The sequence below is a fragment of the Salvia miltiorrhiza genome, chromosome 1 (genome assembly GCF_028751815.1).
Source record: "Salvia miltiorrhiza cultivar Shanhuang (shh) chromosome 1, IMPLAD_Smil_shh, whole genome shotgun sequence".
NCBI classification, from domain to species: domain Eukaryota; kingdom Viridiplantae; phylum Streptophyta; class Magnoliopsida; order Lamiales; family Lamiaceae; genus Salvia; species Salvia miltiorrhiza.
Genome location: NC_080387.1, coordinates 47,109,611 through 47,125,300, shown reverse-complemented (window position 1 = coordinate 47,125,300; position 15,690 = coordinate 47,109,611). Strand labels below are relative to the sequence as shown.

At 34.4% G+C, this 15,690-nt stretch overlaps 2 protein-coding genes across 2 annotated transcripts; one reads left to right on the top strand and one right to left on the bottom strand.

The window, feature by feature from the left end:
- The first annotated feature begins 1,854 nt into the window (after positions 1 to 1,854).
- Positions 1,855 to 4,690, top strand: LOC130987641 (replication protein A 70 kDa DNA-binding subunit B-like). Its single transcript, XM_057911242.1, has 11 exons — positions 1,855 to 2,088; positions 2,161 to 2,338; positions 2,419 to 2,689; positions 2,761 to 2,845; positions 2,937 to 3,061; positions 3,132 to 3,216; positions 3,300 to 3,423; positions 3,502 to 3,683; positions 3,760 to 3,880; positions 3,979 to 4,236; positions 4,327 to 4,690. The coding sequence occupies exons 1-11, from the start codon at positions 2,051 to 2,053 to the stop codon at positions 4,495 to 4,497; spliced, it is 1,638 nt and encodes a 545-aa protein (XP_057767225.1). The 5' UTR covers positions 1,855 to 2,050; the 3' UTR covers positions 4,498 to 4,690.
- A 6,480-nt stretch (positions 4,691 to 11,170) lies between these two features.
- On the bottom strand, positions 11,171 to 13,447 carry LOC130987630 (serine/threonine-protein kinase RIPK-like). Its single transcript, XM_057911231.1, has 4 exons — positions 12,970 to 13,447; positions 12,753 to 12,888; positions 12,175 to 12,311; positions 11,171 to 12,041 (listed from the first exon to the last, which is right to left on the bottom strand). The coding sequence occupies exons 1-4, from the start codon at positions 13,348 to 13,350 to the stop codon at positions 11,397 to 11,399; spliced, it is 1,299 nt and encodes a 432-aa protein (XP_057767214.1). The 5' UTR covers positions 13,351 to 13,447; the 3' UTR covers positions 11,171 to 11,396.
- Between the last annotated feature and the right edge of the window lie 2,243 nt (positions 13,448 to 15,690).

The window sequence follows — 15,690 nt, the reverse complement described above, 5'->3', positions numbered from 1 at the left end:
ATAGATAATTAATATATACTTTTTTGTATGTTATACTTTAATCTATTTTATTCCTCTGGCGAGTGTGATTCCTCTGGCGAGGGTGATTCCTCTGGCGCGTGTGATTCTTCTGGCGCGTGTGATTCCTCCGGCGAGTGTGATTCCTCTGGCGAGTGTGATTCCTCGGGCGAGTGTGATTCCTCTGGCGAGTGTGATTCCTCTGGCGAAAGCTATCTCGCTGCTCCCCGTGATTCCCCTGGTAATGTCATTCCTCTGTTCCGCATATATTACTCCTCATCAACTTCTGCTGCACTGGAGGACTCGGCCTCGCTGGCCTTGATTCCTCTGGCGCCCGACACCGCTGGCCACGATTCCTCTGGCTACTTGCAGACTCGATCCCCCTGGCCTCGATTCCTCTGGCGCCCGACTCCGCTGCACTGGAGTACTCGGCCTCGCTGGCTTTGATTCCTCTGGCGCCCAACTCCGTTGGTTTCGATTCTTCTGGCGCCTTGGAGACTCGATCCCGCTGGCCTCAAATCCTCTGGCGCCCGATTCCGCTGCACTGGAATACTCGATCCCGCTGGCCTCGATTCCTCTGGTGCCCGATTCCGCTGGTCTCGATTCCTCTGGTACTTTGGAGACTCGATCCCGCTGGCCTCGATTCACCTCTGCTCTGGCGCGAGCTTGGCTCTGTTCGGGCTGCATCAATTTCACCAACTCAGTTATTGTATTTTTTTATTTTCTAATATGCAATGAGAATGATATCTGTTGCATATTCATTATATTGCCTTATTTATTATTTATGTGCATCTAAAATGTGAGAATTAAATTAATTTAAAACATTTATTTTTTAGAAAATATATTAAAACAATCATTCACATAAAAGAGTAAATGTGATTTAAATCAAAGTTGTGAAACAGCTGTAAAAAGTGAAAGATAGATGAAAAAAGAGGGATTCCATATCTTTTTTGCTGTGTATTTTTTTTCGTAGATATAAATAGATATAGATATAATAAAAAAATGATCAACCAGAGCCAGAGCTAAACAAATCAGAGCTGCTATATACAGAAATAGAAACATGATCTTCAACATACAACATTAGATAAAATTAACATACATCATCAGTTAAAAGTAATATAATACTAAAACTATAAGTCAAGTGTTTCGGCTGATATACTTACAAGATACATAGAGAATGCATATCGTAATGATAACTAAATAGAGCTTCATCTTAAAACACATTGGTCTTTTCATATATACATCAAAAGTCGAGTTGCATGCTTTTGGAGAAGGTAGTGCCTGCTATCTTCCAGCTTCCAGAACCTTCAATTGCTTTTGTTCCTGCTTAAGAATAAATATAGTCAATAATAGAACTTTGATTATATATTTTGATGGTTATTATTATTTTTATTATTTATGCAATCTATTTATTTAATTTAACCTAAAAAATAAAGATAGATGAAAGATTAATTTAAATTTGATGTCTGCATTTTGAGCCTCGCAAATTGTACTGTGATCAATGATGAAATTCGAGCCATTGCAAAGATAAAGAAAAAGGAAGATATTGGTTGAGGTGAATTAAACATAAACATAAATATTTGGATACTTAATAAATAGAAAATGGTTTAGATTAAGAATAATTAGCCCAAATAAATTAGAATTATAAATTATAATTGTAAATTACAATAATAATTCTAGAAAACATAATTCTAAATAACAAATAAGTAAATGGTGAAGATTTAATAGTGATTGTTACAAATCATTTAATGTTGGAGATTTTGGAAATCCATAAAATCTGCAATTGACGTAAGGTACAGTAACGTTATATATATAGGATTACATAGGTTATGTATTTTTGCCGTCAAAATAAAACAATAGTCTTCAAATTACTGTTCAGCGACTCATGGTTTCTAGCGTAGAGGGCCCACAAATGGTACGAAGAGGAATGATGAGATTTGAAGCATTACATCAAAGAGATTGTGGATGAGCAAACTTAGATTTGAGGCGTTCTATGAAAGAGGTTTCACGGATTGCATTGGAAGCATAATCCCGAGAATTCTTCTATAAATACATGGCCATTTCATCGATTTTATACTCACCCAAATCAAGGTTTGCTCTCTTGACTTCTTTTCTGAAGCTTATGTCTCTGTGAAGTAATGCTTACTGTTTTATTTTTTGCAGCGATTGTGATCTTCAGCAATTGTTAAAGATGGCGCCTTTGCTCTGTTCAGTAAATGATCTGCATCCTTCTTTGATAACATCAGCAATCAAAATCAGGGTGGTACGTGCATACGGTCTTCTTTTTAATGGTGATTCACAGCATATGATGAGCTTTGAATGCATTCTTCAAGACGAAGAGGTTTGTACACAAATAAACTATAGACATACCTTTTTTGTAGCTAAATTGATAGCTTAATCTGATGTGTGTATACTTTTCAGGGTGTGAAGATTCATGCTTCGTTCGCACGTAACTTGGCTGGTAGTGCTGCATCGAAAATCAAGGAGGGTTGCTGTTACGATTTCTACAAATTCTACATGCGGCCCAACCACATGCGTTTCAAAACCACAGATCATGAATTTCGTATTGTAATGACACAAAAGAGCCAGATCTTTGAGATTACGGCTGATGATTTTCCTAATGAGATGTTTTCATTTAGGACATTTGCAGAAATTGCAGGAATAAAAAGTGTTGGGGATGCTGCACTATTTGGTAATTATTTGTTGTTTTGCTAAATATTTGTTCATTTGTGAAATGCATTTATTTTACTTTATATGTTGCAGATGTCATTGGGGTTATTGTAGAAAGTGGAGGTGTGATCAATCAACCTAATCGAAAGATGCTGGAGATAAAAATTGAGGATGAAAAGTAAAATTTCTGTTTTTAAAAAGTTTGTTCTGTTTTGTTGTTGCTGCTGAATTGCAAAAAGTTTCATTTATGTGTTATATACTTTATGCAGCCATGATTCTGTTGTTTGTACTTTGTGGGAAGAATATGTTGATGAATTTTTAAGTCAAATTGATCCAAATGTGAAACAAATTCCGATAGTGCTGATTCAATACTGCAGGCCAATCTCATACGAGGGTAATAGTTCATATCTTATAAGTTATTAATTTGGCTTTGCATAGTGTAAGATTGTTTTTTGTTTATGTAGGGGAGATAAGAATCTCTACTTCTTACAATGTTTCAAGGGTACTACTAAATAGAGACACTCCGATAATGAATGAGTTCAGACAGAGGTAAACAAAAGTGCTTTTTGTTTTTATGTAACAGTTTATTTAATTGTGCAGAAACATATTGTTGTTGTTGTTGTATGTGTTAGAATTTTTGGCAACATTCGATTCTTCAAAATTGCAAACCTAACATTCAACCATGAATCGAGAAGGATGGTTGATGAGACTGAAAATTTGGAGGTGAAGTCAATTGAAGATGTGTTTTGCTTGGAGGTATTCATTCTTAAAATCTAAGTATATAGCATGTGTTGAATGTGCATATGTATGAAATAAGAATTAAGCAGCCTACAGTTTCTAGATTTTTGTGATACTTTGGATAGCTCTTACTGGATATGTGGGAAAGTGGATAATGTCGAAGCGATTCATGAATGGTGGTACATGGGTTGCACGCGTTGTGGGAAAAAAGTAACACAAGTTGACAATAAGTTCTATTGTGATGCTTGCAAGAAATATGATGGGGTGGCCAACAAGAGGTAAATTTTTGAATAATTCTTATTATTATATGAGAAATGAGATATTTTATAGATTTCATTTTTTTTTATTTAATAGATTCATGGTGAAGGTCAATGTCGTTGATGCAAGTAGTGATGCTACTATGTTACTGTGGGATCGTGAATATGTTAAGCTTTTGGGTAAAAGAGCTTGGGAAATTGATGTTGAAGGTGTTGAGGTATTACAGTATTAGGAAATACATTGTTTTGTGTTTTTTGGTTTTTATGTTAATAGGATCAAAGCTGAAATGTATTTTTATTGTATTGTATGATCTAGCCAAGAGATTCATGTAACATTCCCAAAGAAATTAAGGAGAAGTTTCTTCACAGGGTGATTTTATTCAAGGTGCAATTGAGGAATGATGGAGATTTTCGGTTTGATGAACCATATACTGTGAAGAAGATTTGCATAACACCTGAAATTGTTGAGAAACATGCTGCTGAGTTTCTTTACAGTTTGAATGATGTTAAAAGTCAAAATGATTCTGCCAAATCATTCTCTGATATTTCATTTGCTGATGATGTTGTCACTGAGGTATTTATTAAGTATGATACATCTTTTTATATTTAATGTATGGTTATTATTATTATGCAGAAACACATTATGTACTGTCGAATGTTGCAGATGCAGATTCCTGTTTCTGAAACTGATGAAGCATATGGTGGTGATTTTGAAAAAATAGTGAAGGAGGGGAATGAGTTAATTGAGACAGGAAAAAGGAAGATTGAAAATTTGTTTGAGGAAAGTGTGAACGTGAAGAAGGGGAAGTTGAACGTCAAAGTAGAGAAGGAGTGATCTGGAAGTTGGAAGGCAGTCTTTGTTTTTGAAAGTAAAGTGAAGATGACCATCTTATTGTTTAATCCTATATCACTTTTGTTTAGTGTTTTGTTGTTTTGAGTACTTGACTGTTATAGTTGATGCATTATTATATTAGCATCATTAAATTGTAGTAAAGTCAGTAAGATGGTGAAAAATTAGATTCCATGAAGACTGCCAGTTTAGAATCTGAGGAGAATAAACTCAGTTTTTTGTATTGATTAGAAGTTATTATGTAATGACAGCTCAGTTTAATGATATAGTTTCTTTCGAAAGTCATATTGCAGTGTTTGTTACAACTTCTTTTTGACTGATATAGAATTTCTTTCACATCCACAACCCATTCTTTGCTGTAATGAAGTTTCACTTTCAGTTTCAATTTATAGATAGAACTATAATTCAGTAAGAGTGAAAGATATATGTAATGTTGTATTTATAGAGATGAGTTATGCAGATTTTCGAAGTAAATTCCTTTGGAAAGAAACCAGAAGGCTTCGGCAGGCAAGCATAAAAAGATTCCTCTGGCAGTGGGGAAGCGACTTCTCTGGCAGCGGGGACGCGACTTCTCTGGCAGCGGGGAATCGAATTCTCTGGCAGCGGGGAGGCGACTTCTCTGGCAGCGGGGAAACGACTTCTCTGGCAGCGGGGAAGCGACTTCTCTGATCGGGAGACTCGATCCCTCTGCTCGGCCTTCGACTCCGCTGCACTGGAACTTCGATCTCGCTGCTCGGGAGACTCGATCTGGCTGGCACTCGACTCCGCTGGCCTCCGATCCCGCTTGCCTTCGATCCCGCTGGCCTTCGATCCCGTTGGCCTCCAATTCCGCTGGCCTCCGATTTCACTGTCGCCTCGATTCCGTTGGCGCCTCAATTCCGCTGGTGTCAGAGAATCCACGACTTCGCTGCTCGGCATATTCTTCAATTCTCTGCTCTGTCGGACTCGGCTTCTCTGCTCTGTCCCTGCAGAACACCAAGAAAAGCAACAAGTAAATGGATACAAAATGAAGAAAAGAATGAAAGCAGGAAAGTTCAGAGTAGATTCGCAGTGGGAAAATGTGTTGTCGGGACACTTTGGCTCAGATTTTCCCACAGTAGGCTCGGCTCTTCCAGCAGCTCAATGCAGTCATATTTGTATTTTTTAGAAAATATATTAAAACAATCATTCACATAAAAGAGTAAATATGATTTAAATCAAAGTTGTGAAACAGCTGAAAAAAATGAAAGAGAGATGAAAAAAGAGGGATTCCATATCTTTTTTGCTGTGTATTTTTTTTCGTAGATATAAATAGATATAGATAAATTAAGTTACTAAGTTTTCTACACTTTGCATTAAGCAATTAATTTTGTTTTTAAAATGTATGTTTTATTTCTGAAACCTATAGCAAAATAATGCGTACTTTAGATATTTTAGCTTCGTACAAATATTAATGTGACATAAATATATGGGCTCGAGTTTTGGATTTAGCATTTAGAATGCAGCTGACATATTAAACAGAAAGTTATCTGTGTGAAGTGAGAATGAAATGCAATGAAAATATAACAAAATTAATGGAAGTTAAATTTCTTTTTTAATAAGAAAAAAAAAGTACTTAACAAATGGAAGTTAATTTTTTTAGAGCTTATAACTTGTGTAATTTTATACAATGTTGGTTGAGTAGCATAGAGGAGAAGACGGGGGCTAGAATTTGAGGTAAAACGACGTCGTTTTACGCCCAACTAAACGACGTCGTTTTGGTTCCCGTCCGGCGACGCCATGTCATATTTCAGGTCACTGAAAAGTGCCATGTCAGCACTCAATTTGGAGATTTTTGAAAACCATGCAAAATTGATCAGTTGGTTAAGTTCAGAAAAAAGTTGATAAAAAAAAAGTTTATGGCAAACTTCAAAATCGACCCAAAGTTCATGATTTTTTACGTAATTAACCCAAAAATATATTAAGTATTTTATCTAACAAAAAATTTCGGATTCATAACTCGTGCGTAGCACGGGTGCGGCACTAGTCATATTAAATGATAGCATAAATTAATTATTTAGTTAACGGGGATCTCTGTACAATCTATTCTCTCCGTCCTATTAAGTATGATCACTTATTTTTAGACACGGTTATTAAGAAAAAATAGTAATTAGATGATAAAAGTGATACTCCAGATAAGAGTGCAATCCACAAATTTTTTGTGTATTCAAAATTAAACTTTGTAAACTTCTGGCTTATTTGAAGAGTGAAAAAGTGTTTGGCGAACCCACTGCAAGTAATTTTTGTCTTTTTTTTCTCTATATAATTTTAACCTAAACATATACTAGAGATTCAAGAGTCATTTAGGAAAATAGCAAGGTTGAAACTAGTAATTGTGATATTTTCAAAATTGAAGTGCTCTAAATCAAGGTAGACTTTCACAAGATCATGAATGCAGATGAACCACTACAACAAGGGTTAATTGGTTAAATAAACAAAAGGATTTTTAGTATCTTGATTTTCAAGAAAATAAGAAGGTAATGATGGTTGTTGTCAAATTTAAAGGTTACACTCTTGTATTGAAAAAAAATATACATTACTTTCAATTTTTCAACATTTATGTCGATTGGGTGGAGTGATATCGTCGATGGCATGTTAATGGTGTGTTTATGTAGATGGGAAGAGCTTGATTGAGGTGAAGAGAGCATGAAATAGAAGTTTTGTGATTCGTTCACACTAGGATTCTATCATTGTTCCCGTAATTCTTAAGTGTGTGAGCGAAGCATCTGATGTGTCTGGGTGTTTTTAAAAAAATTAAGTAAAATGGCATCACCGTATCATTTTTGACAGGTCAATATTAAATTTTTTTGATACATGTCATCTGTTTGTGATGATAAACGTGATTCGGGCCATATACAAATTTGATAATTCGAATCTTTGATTGATATTATTAGTAATTTAGGATATATTTATGACTCAACTCATTGTTTAAGTCTTTAATTGATATTTACCCTCATTCTTTCATAAAAAATTGTGATGAATGTGAAACTCATATTCCACATTAAAAAGAAAAGTATGCTGCACTTTCAATCATCAACAAGCGCTTCACTAAACATTGAATCAAAATCCATTTCATTTTAATGTGCGTGTGCTGGCCAAGAGGTAAGGGGTTAGTTAATGCCTAAGATCAAAGGTCTTGGGTTCGAGTCTCCTATGTGCGGCTTTTAAATTTCTTTATTTAATATTATTAATTTATCAAAAAAAAATCCTTTTCATTTTATATATGAGCCCATAAATTAAATTAGCCCAACTTCTTTTCTTGAAAGGAAGAGTTCCAACTTTTTCCTAACCAAATGCCTTATAGGCCCATATATAAAATTAGCCCACCTCCTTTTCTGTACCGACAAACTCTTTCCTTTTTCCCTTTTAAAATAGGCTATAACTATAATTCAAATTTTAATCACAGTTATTGGGTTGTAACTTAAATATATTCAATGAATCGCATATAAAGTGCACATATATTTACGACTTCTACCGTAAACTTCCTCCGTCGACGCGAGAATTTTCTACTTTTATTTTTGAGAGCAGAAAGTTTGATTTCCGTCAAAATATCGAAAAATAGATATTACAGCAATAATTTTTGAACTTTTCGCTCAAAAATACAAACATCTTATTAAAATTAATGCAGATAAAAAATAATAAAATGATAAATATAAAATTATTCTAAATCTAACAACTAATAAACTTTCCAGTTAAGAATAAAAATATTGCTACTCACGGCAAATGAAGAGCAGAACATTGGTTTTAAATTACATTAATTGAAAAAATCAAATTCATAACTAAGTTCCAACTCATGATTATTACGAGCACGGTACGAGCGAGAAGTTCATTTTTAAGAGCGGAAAGTTGATATATTTACATATGAAAATCAATGTGACAAGTGGAATGAGAATTAAAAAAATACTACAAAATTGAAAAGTTAGATATTCAGAACATGCAAGAGAGAATGGGGGATGCAAGGCTGAATGAATGATGCACGACGGAATTAAGGCTGTCGAATGAAACAAAAAAATAATAATTAAAGTACAAATCAAAATCAACAAGTAACAAAAAATTATAAAACCTACAATAATGATCAGTCTCATTTTGAGATGGTCATTTTGAACAGTAAAATGCAATATTTGGTCACTCATTTAAAAAAAACATAAATTTTGATCATTTTTTACGTTTTAAGACTGTTTTGCCCTTAATTAAGGCGGATCAGAATCGAATTTGTGCGTGGGTTAGATACACTTGGCCCTATTAGTGCCAAAAGTACCAACAGAAATTATATAAAAAAAAAAAACCCCAAGTAAATTGGTACTTTTGGCACAAATGATAATATTAGTGTCAAAAGTATTATTTGATTATTAAACTCTAAATACGGAATCTAAACCCTAAATGGAGAATCTAAATCCTACGGCCCTACGGGGAAGTGTTCAAAATGACCATATAGCTGCACTCATCTATATAAGACAAGACAGTGTATCAACACAAGTATATGACACTATTGACACTAATATGGTCAATAGTACCATTCGTGCATGGCACTATTAGCACTAATAGAACCAAGTGTACCTAACCCGCACGCAAAATCGAATCCGGTCCGCCATAATTAAGGGCAAAACATTTCTAAAACGTAAAAAAATTGTCAAATTTTGTGTTTTTCAAATTAGTGGTCAAAATTTGTGTTTCCTTCTTTAAAATGGCCACGCGAATGTATTGTTTCCTACAATAATTGTCTGTAAGTATCATAATCAATATTAGTTTTTTCAACAAACAGATATTGAAAAATAAAATGGATATAAAGTGTAACATAATTAAAAAAGTGAATATTTTATATACCATTTTTACAAAATTGGTTAATTTTGCAAATTCGTAATAGATTTCCTCCATCATGTAATCTAGAGGGAGGTGCAAAATAATTAAGCAACATATGTTTAGGTATATCAACATATGTTTACTCTAATCATTTAATCTAAATAGTGATAAAATTACACTCGGTCAATCCATCCGAAACACATAATTTCCTCCACTTGCCAATCTTATTTAGCCATAGCCTATCTCAAGTGGTAAAAGTGAGATATTTAAAAAATTCTCTTTTATGAGAGGTTTTAAGTTCAATCTCAACTACGTGCAGATAGTATGGATATTGATCTCGTCTGCGTGTGAATAATTTTATCATATTTATGTGCAAGTAGTGTGGATTACTTATTTGATTATAACAAAAGTAATACTTCTTCATCAATCTTATTTATTACTACGTCAACAAATCCAAAGGAGCTAAACTACTTCCCAATAGCACTAGTGACGTCCACGTAAAATGATTAATAATAGGATCCATACTATGGATTGCGAGTTAAACAAGACAATTTGAATTACTGCAAAAATAAAAATAAAAAATAAAAATAGTGTAGCCATTATTTTCAGAGTAAAATATAAATCATATTATAATTTTATTATAAGATATTTTAACTATCCAACATTAGATAATATTTTATAAATAAAAAAAAAGAACATTGTCAAGCATGTTAAAATGCACCCTCACTCACGACTCACAATATTATATGAAGTGTCAACTCAACTTTTGGTTTCTCCTAAAATAAAATCACATTATTTCTTTGTAATTATTTCTAGTATATATACACACTTACAATATGTTTAATAAACACTATTTCACCAACCTCCCCAAGTAAATAATCGTTTGGTTTCTTGTCAACTCAGTCCCTACAAAAGAAAATTAAAAAGAAACGAAGAAGTTATTTCGTACACACAAAGCTTTCTATAGTCCACAATACAATGCTTTTTATAATATACATTCATTATTTTGTACCCATTCTCAAGACTAAGTTCTTCTCTTAGCAGTCCTAACATCTACACAAATTAACACTATTTCTTATTATTATCGCATTATTCTTTTTTGTTTGGTTTCGTTGATTGTGATTGTGACTCAAGAAAAAGTCAAAAATATAAAAAACAAATAGGAACATTTGAAATCGATGCCCCCGCCTTGCCTATAAAAAAGTCTTCAATTATTTCTCTGCCATACTTAAAATCTATCCCATTGAATTCTTATATTGATATTGCTAAATTTATTATTGAGTTAAAATCCAGACGGAATAATATGTAGATATACGCCAAGAACACAAAGAGTTTCATGTGGGATTTGATTATACGTGCTTAATTATATTTTTTGCATCTAATTATGCAAACTTTAACTTAATTTTGAATTAAAATTATGCTTTCAAATACACAAACTTTAGTTGCTTTGATTTTTTAAACGATTGTCAATTCTACTCAAATTACTAATTAGTTGGACGTATGAAATGTCTATATAACTTGAACGATCGATTTTACTAAACCACGTAGCTTGATGCCTAAGCTACATTAACTAGCCACGATGACATTAATCTATTACTTCAGTTTGTCATGATAACATTGATTTGTTGGAAATCAACAATCATGTAAAAGATCATAACAACTGAAAATTCGTATGTTTGAAGGTAGAATGTTTTACATTCAAAACTAGAATCGGATAAAAATTTGTGCTTTTTTTTTCTTTTTTTATGTAATATTTTTTTTATTTCAATTTTTTATATAACAATAATGTCAATTTTTTTTTTTAGAATAAATAATGTCAGTTCTTATTAACAAGCCAATATCCCCAAAATAACCAATCATTCCTTCTCATGGTAGAAAAAGAATCACAAAATTCAAATAAATGAATTTAAAAAAAAAAAAGTAAAAACAAAAAAGTGATAACAAAATGATAATGATGATTACATTTGGCCTGATTAAATGTGTAATTGTACACAAACCAGCAGCAATGGTGAAACTATATATGTACAAAAAGCCTGCATTTACAGTTTGTTTATTCGTGATTTCAGCTACGCTCTCCTCATGCGGTGGTGCAGCGGCGAATTCATCTCCGAGAAAGTAAGCGGCGATTTAGGGGACTTGGCCCTCTGTTTCTGGGTTTCGTGAAGTTTATGCTTTTGGTGATACGATCCGCTCTCCTTATGCTTCTCTCCGTTGCTCGATATTTCTCTCTGCGAATCGCTATCCGTCGACACGAACACGAACGTGCCGATTTGGGCGTCGCCGGCATCCTGCAACGGCTCCAAGACTTTGATCACTTCGCTCATTGTCGGCCGGAGTTTAGGGCGGTGGCTCAGGCACTGGTACGCCAGAGCCGCCGCCTTCTGAGCCCCGGCCTCCGAGTACTGCCCTTCCAGCCTCGGATCCATCACGCGGCTCAGCTTGCGCGGGCTCTTGAGCAAGGCCCGCGCCCATTCGGCCAGGTTCTGCTCCCTCGCGGGCCGGGTCTTATCCACTGATTTCCGGCCCGTGAGCAGCTCCAGCAGTACTACTCCGAAGCTGTACACGTCGCTCGCTGCTGTCAGATGACCTGTCATGATGTACTCCGGTGCAGCGTAGCCTTGCGTGCCCATCACTCGCGTCGAGACGTGCGTGTCGTCTCCTTCCGGACCGTCTTTGGCTAGTCCGAAATCCGAGAGCTTCGGTGTGTAGTCCTGCAAACAATGTGGCCTTGTTTAGTTTTCATGGACACATAATTAATTAATTTAACAAAATGTTACTATTTTTTTTAATACGAATCCGATCTTATTCATCAAAGTAAATAAAGAATTTAAACGCGGAACTCACTGAGTCTAGCAGAATGTTGGACGCCTTAAAATCGCGGTATATGACGGGCTTTTCGGCTTCGTGGAGGAAGGCGAGCCCTTTCGCTGCTCCAAGAGCAATCTTCATTCTTGTTGGCCATGGAAGTGAAACAGAAAATCCTGTGTGGAGCGAGTAGCATTAATCATGTTAGTCAAAAAATTAATTTCTTAATGATGCACCAACTTATCTCAAATCGTCCAATAAAAATCAAGAATGGTTATACTAAAAGATTAAAAGAGACAGTGTAACAACTAGTCTAAATCAAATTCTTTGGCAGTTGTCACCTACCAAGAAAACATTGATCCATTCAACGAGACAGTTAGATAAACAAACACATCATTTTTTGTTTAAATTAACAAGTTAATTGCATAGTCTAACAGTAACATATTATCAAATGTCAACTTAATTGCAACTCCAAAAATCCCAACTAATTGATACATTACACTCAGATCTTCTCGCACAAAGCTGGCAGATTGTATCAAAAACAAACAAGATCGCAGATTCTCGAGAATTTGTTAATAAAAAATTAATCAACTTGGTAACAAACAAATTGAACTTACTTCTAAAAAGCTGATTTTCGAGGCTGCCTCTTGGCATGTACTCATACACCAAAAGCCTATGTTCTTCCTCGCAACAGTATCCGATCAACTTCACCAAATGAGCATGTCTTAATTGACCAAGAAAAATCACTTCTGTCTGTAAATGAAAAAAAACAAAAGTCAACCATATTACTACATGAAGCACAAAATGCAAATCAACCAAAAAGAAAAGGCATACCAGCCATTCTCTATGGCCCTGTGATCCATCCAAATCGAGGAGCTTAACAGCGACGGGCTGGGCCTTTAAGCCGGGCCGCAGCTTGTCATCGATGAAGCCCTTGTGGACCGGGCCGAAGCCGCCTTCGCCGAGGAAATTACTGGACGAGAAGTTCTGCGTGATGACCTTGAGCTCCTGCAGCGTGAAGATATGCAGATTGGAGCCCGCGAGGGAGATGGAGAGATCCTCGGAGATTATGGTGGAGCTGCTGAAATCCGACATCGAGATCCTCGGAAACGAAGTTTGCTTGGCGACGGGCTTCTTCTTGCCCCGGGCCGGGGCCTCGGGCTTGAAACAGCCCGGGAAATAGTCCTGCCATTTCATCTTCCTCTTCACTGCCATTTAAAATTAGTGTTGGAAATATGGGAATGAATGTTTATACGAAGAAATATTCAACTGCAGACATGGGGACGAAGAAGTTTGCATATCTCTCCTTTTATAAAGAAGATTTTAGTAATGTTTTAATTTAATATAGTTAGTTATGTGTACATGTACAGCTATACCACATATGGTTACCTACTGTCCTAACATACGTATTCCATTTGACAATACGTGAAGTTGGTAGAATTAATCAAAAAGTTTTACTACCAATTGACTCGTTACCGGTCTAACCCAAATTTATATGCAGCCTACGTCTAGTATATTACTGATGTCATATATCCCATAATAGAAAAATTATTGCTACTAATCACTTTTAAATATATACTCAATAATTAATTAATTATCGGAGAACATTGTTTTCCTCGTCGACATGATCTTTAAATTGAGTATTTTCGCTGGACTTATATGAGATCATGGCCCTTAGTTTTACTCTAATAAAACAATTAATTTTATTTTTACTTAGAGATGTAATTTGAACTCTTTATTATTTAAATATTGAACTCCCTCCTATATGCAAACCAAATCAATTATTTTATAAGCAACAATTAAGTGGAATATGTGTGTGACTATTGTGTATTGATAGACACATTCTTATAATTTTAAGACGATTATGGATGCTACATAAATTATCATGTCATACATCATAGTGGAGGTAAAATTGTGACATTATCGGTAAATTTATTAATTAATACATATAATGAGAAGTAACTTATTATCATATTATTGCACTTGAACAAACATTAATGTTTGCACAGTGTCTATATAAGTATGTACGCGTAGAAAATAAGAAGAAAAACAAAAGCAGAAGGTATAGAATAATGAGCAAACAATACGAGTAGTCGTACAAATTTGGTTGAATAGGAAATGACGAGCGTGCCCTCGGTTTGACTTTATTGTGGTGGACGGAGTTTACCCATGACCTTGACCTGCTTATAGCCGTTTTTTATTCTTCTATTTCCAGAAATATCTATTCATTTGAATTTTATTCTAATTTGAAATATTCCTTCTTGGCCATTTCGATTACGTGGACTTTTTTGCTCGGTTCCTTCTTTTTCCCCTTACGCGGGATCGTTGATCTTTCAAAATATTTATACATCCACGGTTGAAATACTACTTGCTTTATATTGGAAAAAAGAAGAAGTTAAATTACGAATTCGTTTCGCTAAAATAATAGTAGTAAATTAATTAATTATTTATTTATTGCGACTGGGTGGGTCCTCAACACGGTAATGATTTGGTGAGGGAGGGATAGTAAGGTCAATAAGAGCAAGAACCGTTCACAAGAATTCGTAAGATGGTAGGTTTTCTTCCAAAGTCATAAAAGTTCTACAAGTTTGATCGCTAAATAATCTACTTCTCACTTCATTAATGTACTATTTTATCTTCATTGCTATTTACGATAAATAAAATACAAATTCAGACAAACACTACAAAAACTTTGTAACAATATTAACCATGGAAAAATTCAGTCGCAAAGTGTAATCGTAGAAATTTCGTGCAAAAATTGGCTCGTTTGGTTGGCGCCAAAATCTATCACCAAGTCCGATCATTTTTTTTGAAGAGATCACCAAGTCCGATCTTAAAAAGGCGTTTACTTTACATGATCCTCAAGAATAGAATTTGCAATCTCATCATTCTAATAAGATAAAAATCAAGTAAATTTAATTTAAATTATAGAATTAGTCAAAGACATTGAGATATTCAAAAGTTTCAATCCATCAAAATAAAAAAGTGATTAACTTATTATTTTTATCTAACAAAGTTAATTCTCCAAAATAAACGCCCCATAATATCGTTAATACTATCCGTCAGAGATCCATGTCTAATTGCCGACTACTTGTGGTAGTCTCGGCACTTTTTTTGTAGAAAAACAAACCTTCAAATCATCCATTTCTTTCATTGTCCTGTGATTTGTTAAGTACTTATTTACTTAAAATATATCTACGTTTAACTCAAAAATAGTTATAATTTGTGGAAAATATGTCATATGTATGTGCGATCGAATACTTAATGTGTATGTACATATGTATTTGTAGTAATCATTATGTCTACCATTGATATGTATCATGGCAACCATAATATCTGGCATGGTACATGATGGCATTAGGTAGGCTTTTTGTGCCAACATCTTGTTTGATTTCATTCCTCAAATATAATATCAAAATAATTCGAATACGGAATAACACAACTCTTCTACTAATCATAAATAAAACATAAATGATGTATGTTATGAATTGTGCCTGTTGAGATCTTATAATTTAATACTAATATATATAAAGGGAGAGGTTCTGATAAAACCTT

Excerpts from the sequence above, each read along its gene's own strand:
- LOC130987641 (XM_057911242.1), top strand. The coding sequence starts at position 2,051 with ATGGCCATTTCATCGATTTTATACTCACCCAAATCAAG. Across the intron at positions 2,339-2,418 it reads GCATTCTTCAAGACGAAGAG|GGTGTGAAGATTCATGCTTC; the intron begins GTTTGTACACAA and ends TATACTTTTCAG. Across the intron at positions 3,424-3,501 it reads AAGATGTGTTTTGCTTGGAG|TTTCTAGATTTTTGTGATAC; the intron begins GTATTCATTCTT and ends AGCAGCCTACAG.
- LOC130987630 (XM_057911231.1), bottom strand. The coding sequence starts at position 13,350 with ATGGCAGTGAAGAGGAAGATGAAATGGCAGGACTATTTCCCGGGCTGT. Across the intron at positions 12,889-12,969 it reads AGGGCCATAGAGAATGGCTG|ACAGAAGTGATTTTTCTTGG; the intron begins GTATGCCTTTTC and ends TTTCATTTACAG. Across the intron at positions 12,312-12,752 it reads CGAAAATCAGCTTTTTAGAA|GATTTTCTGTTTCACTTCCA; the intron begins GTAAGTTCAATT and ends CGCTCCACACAG.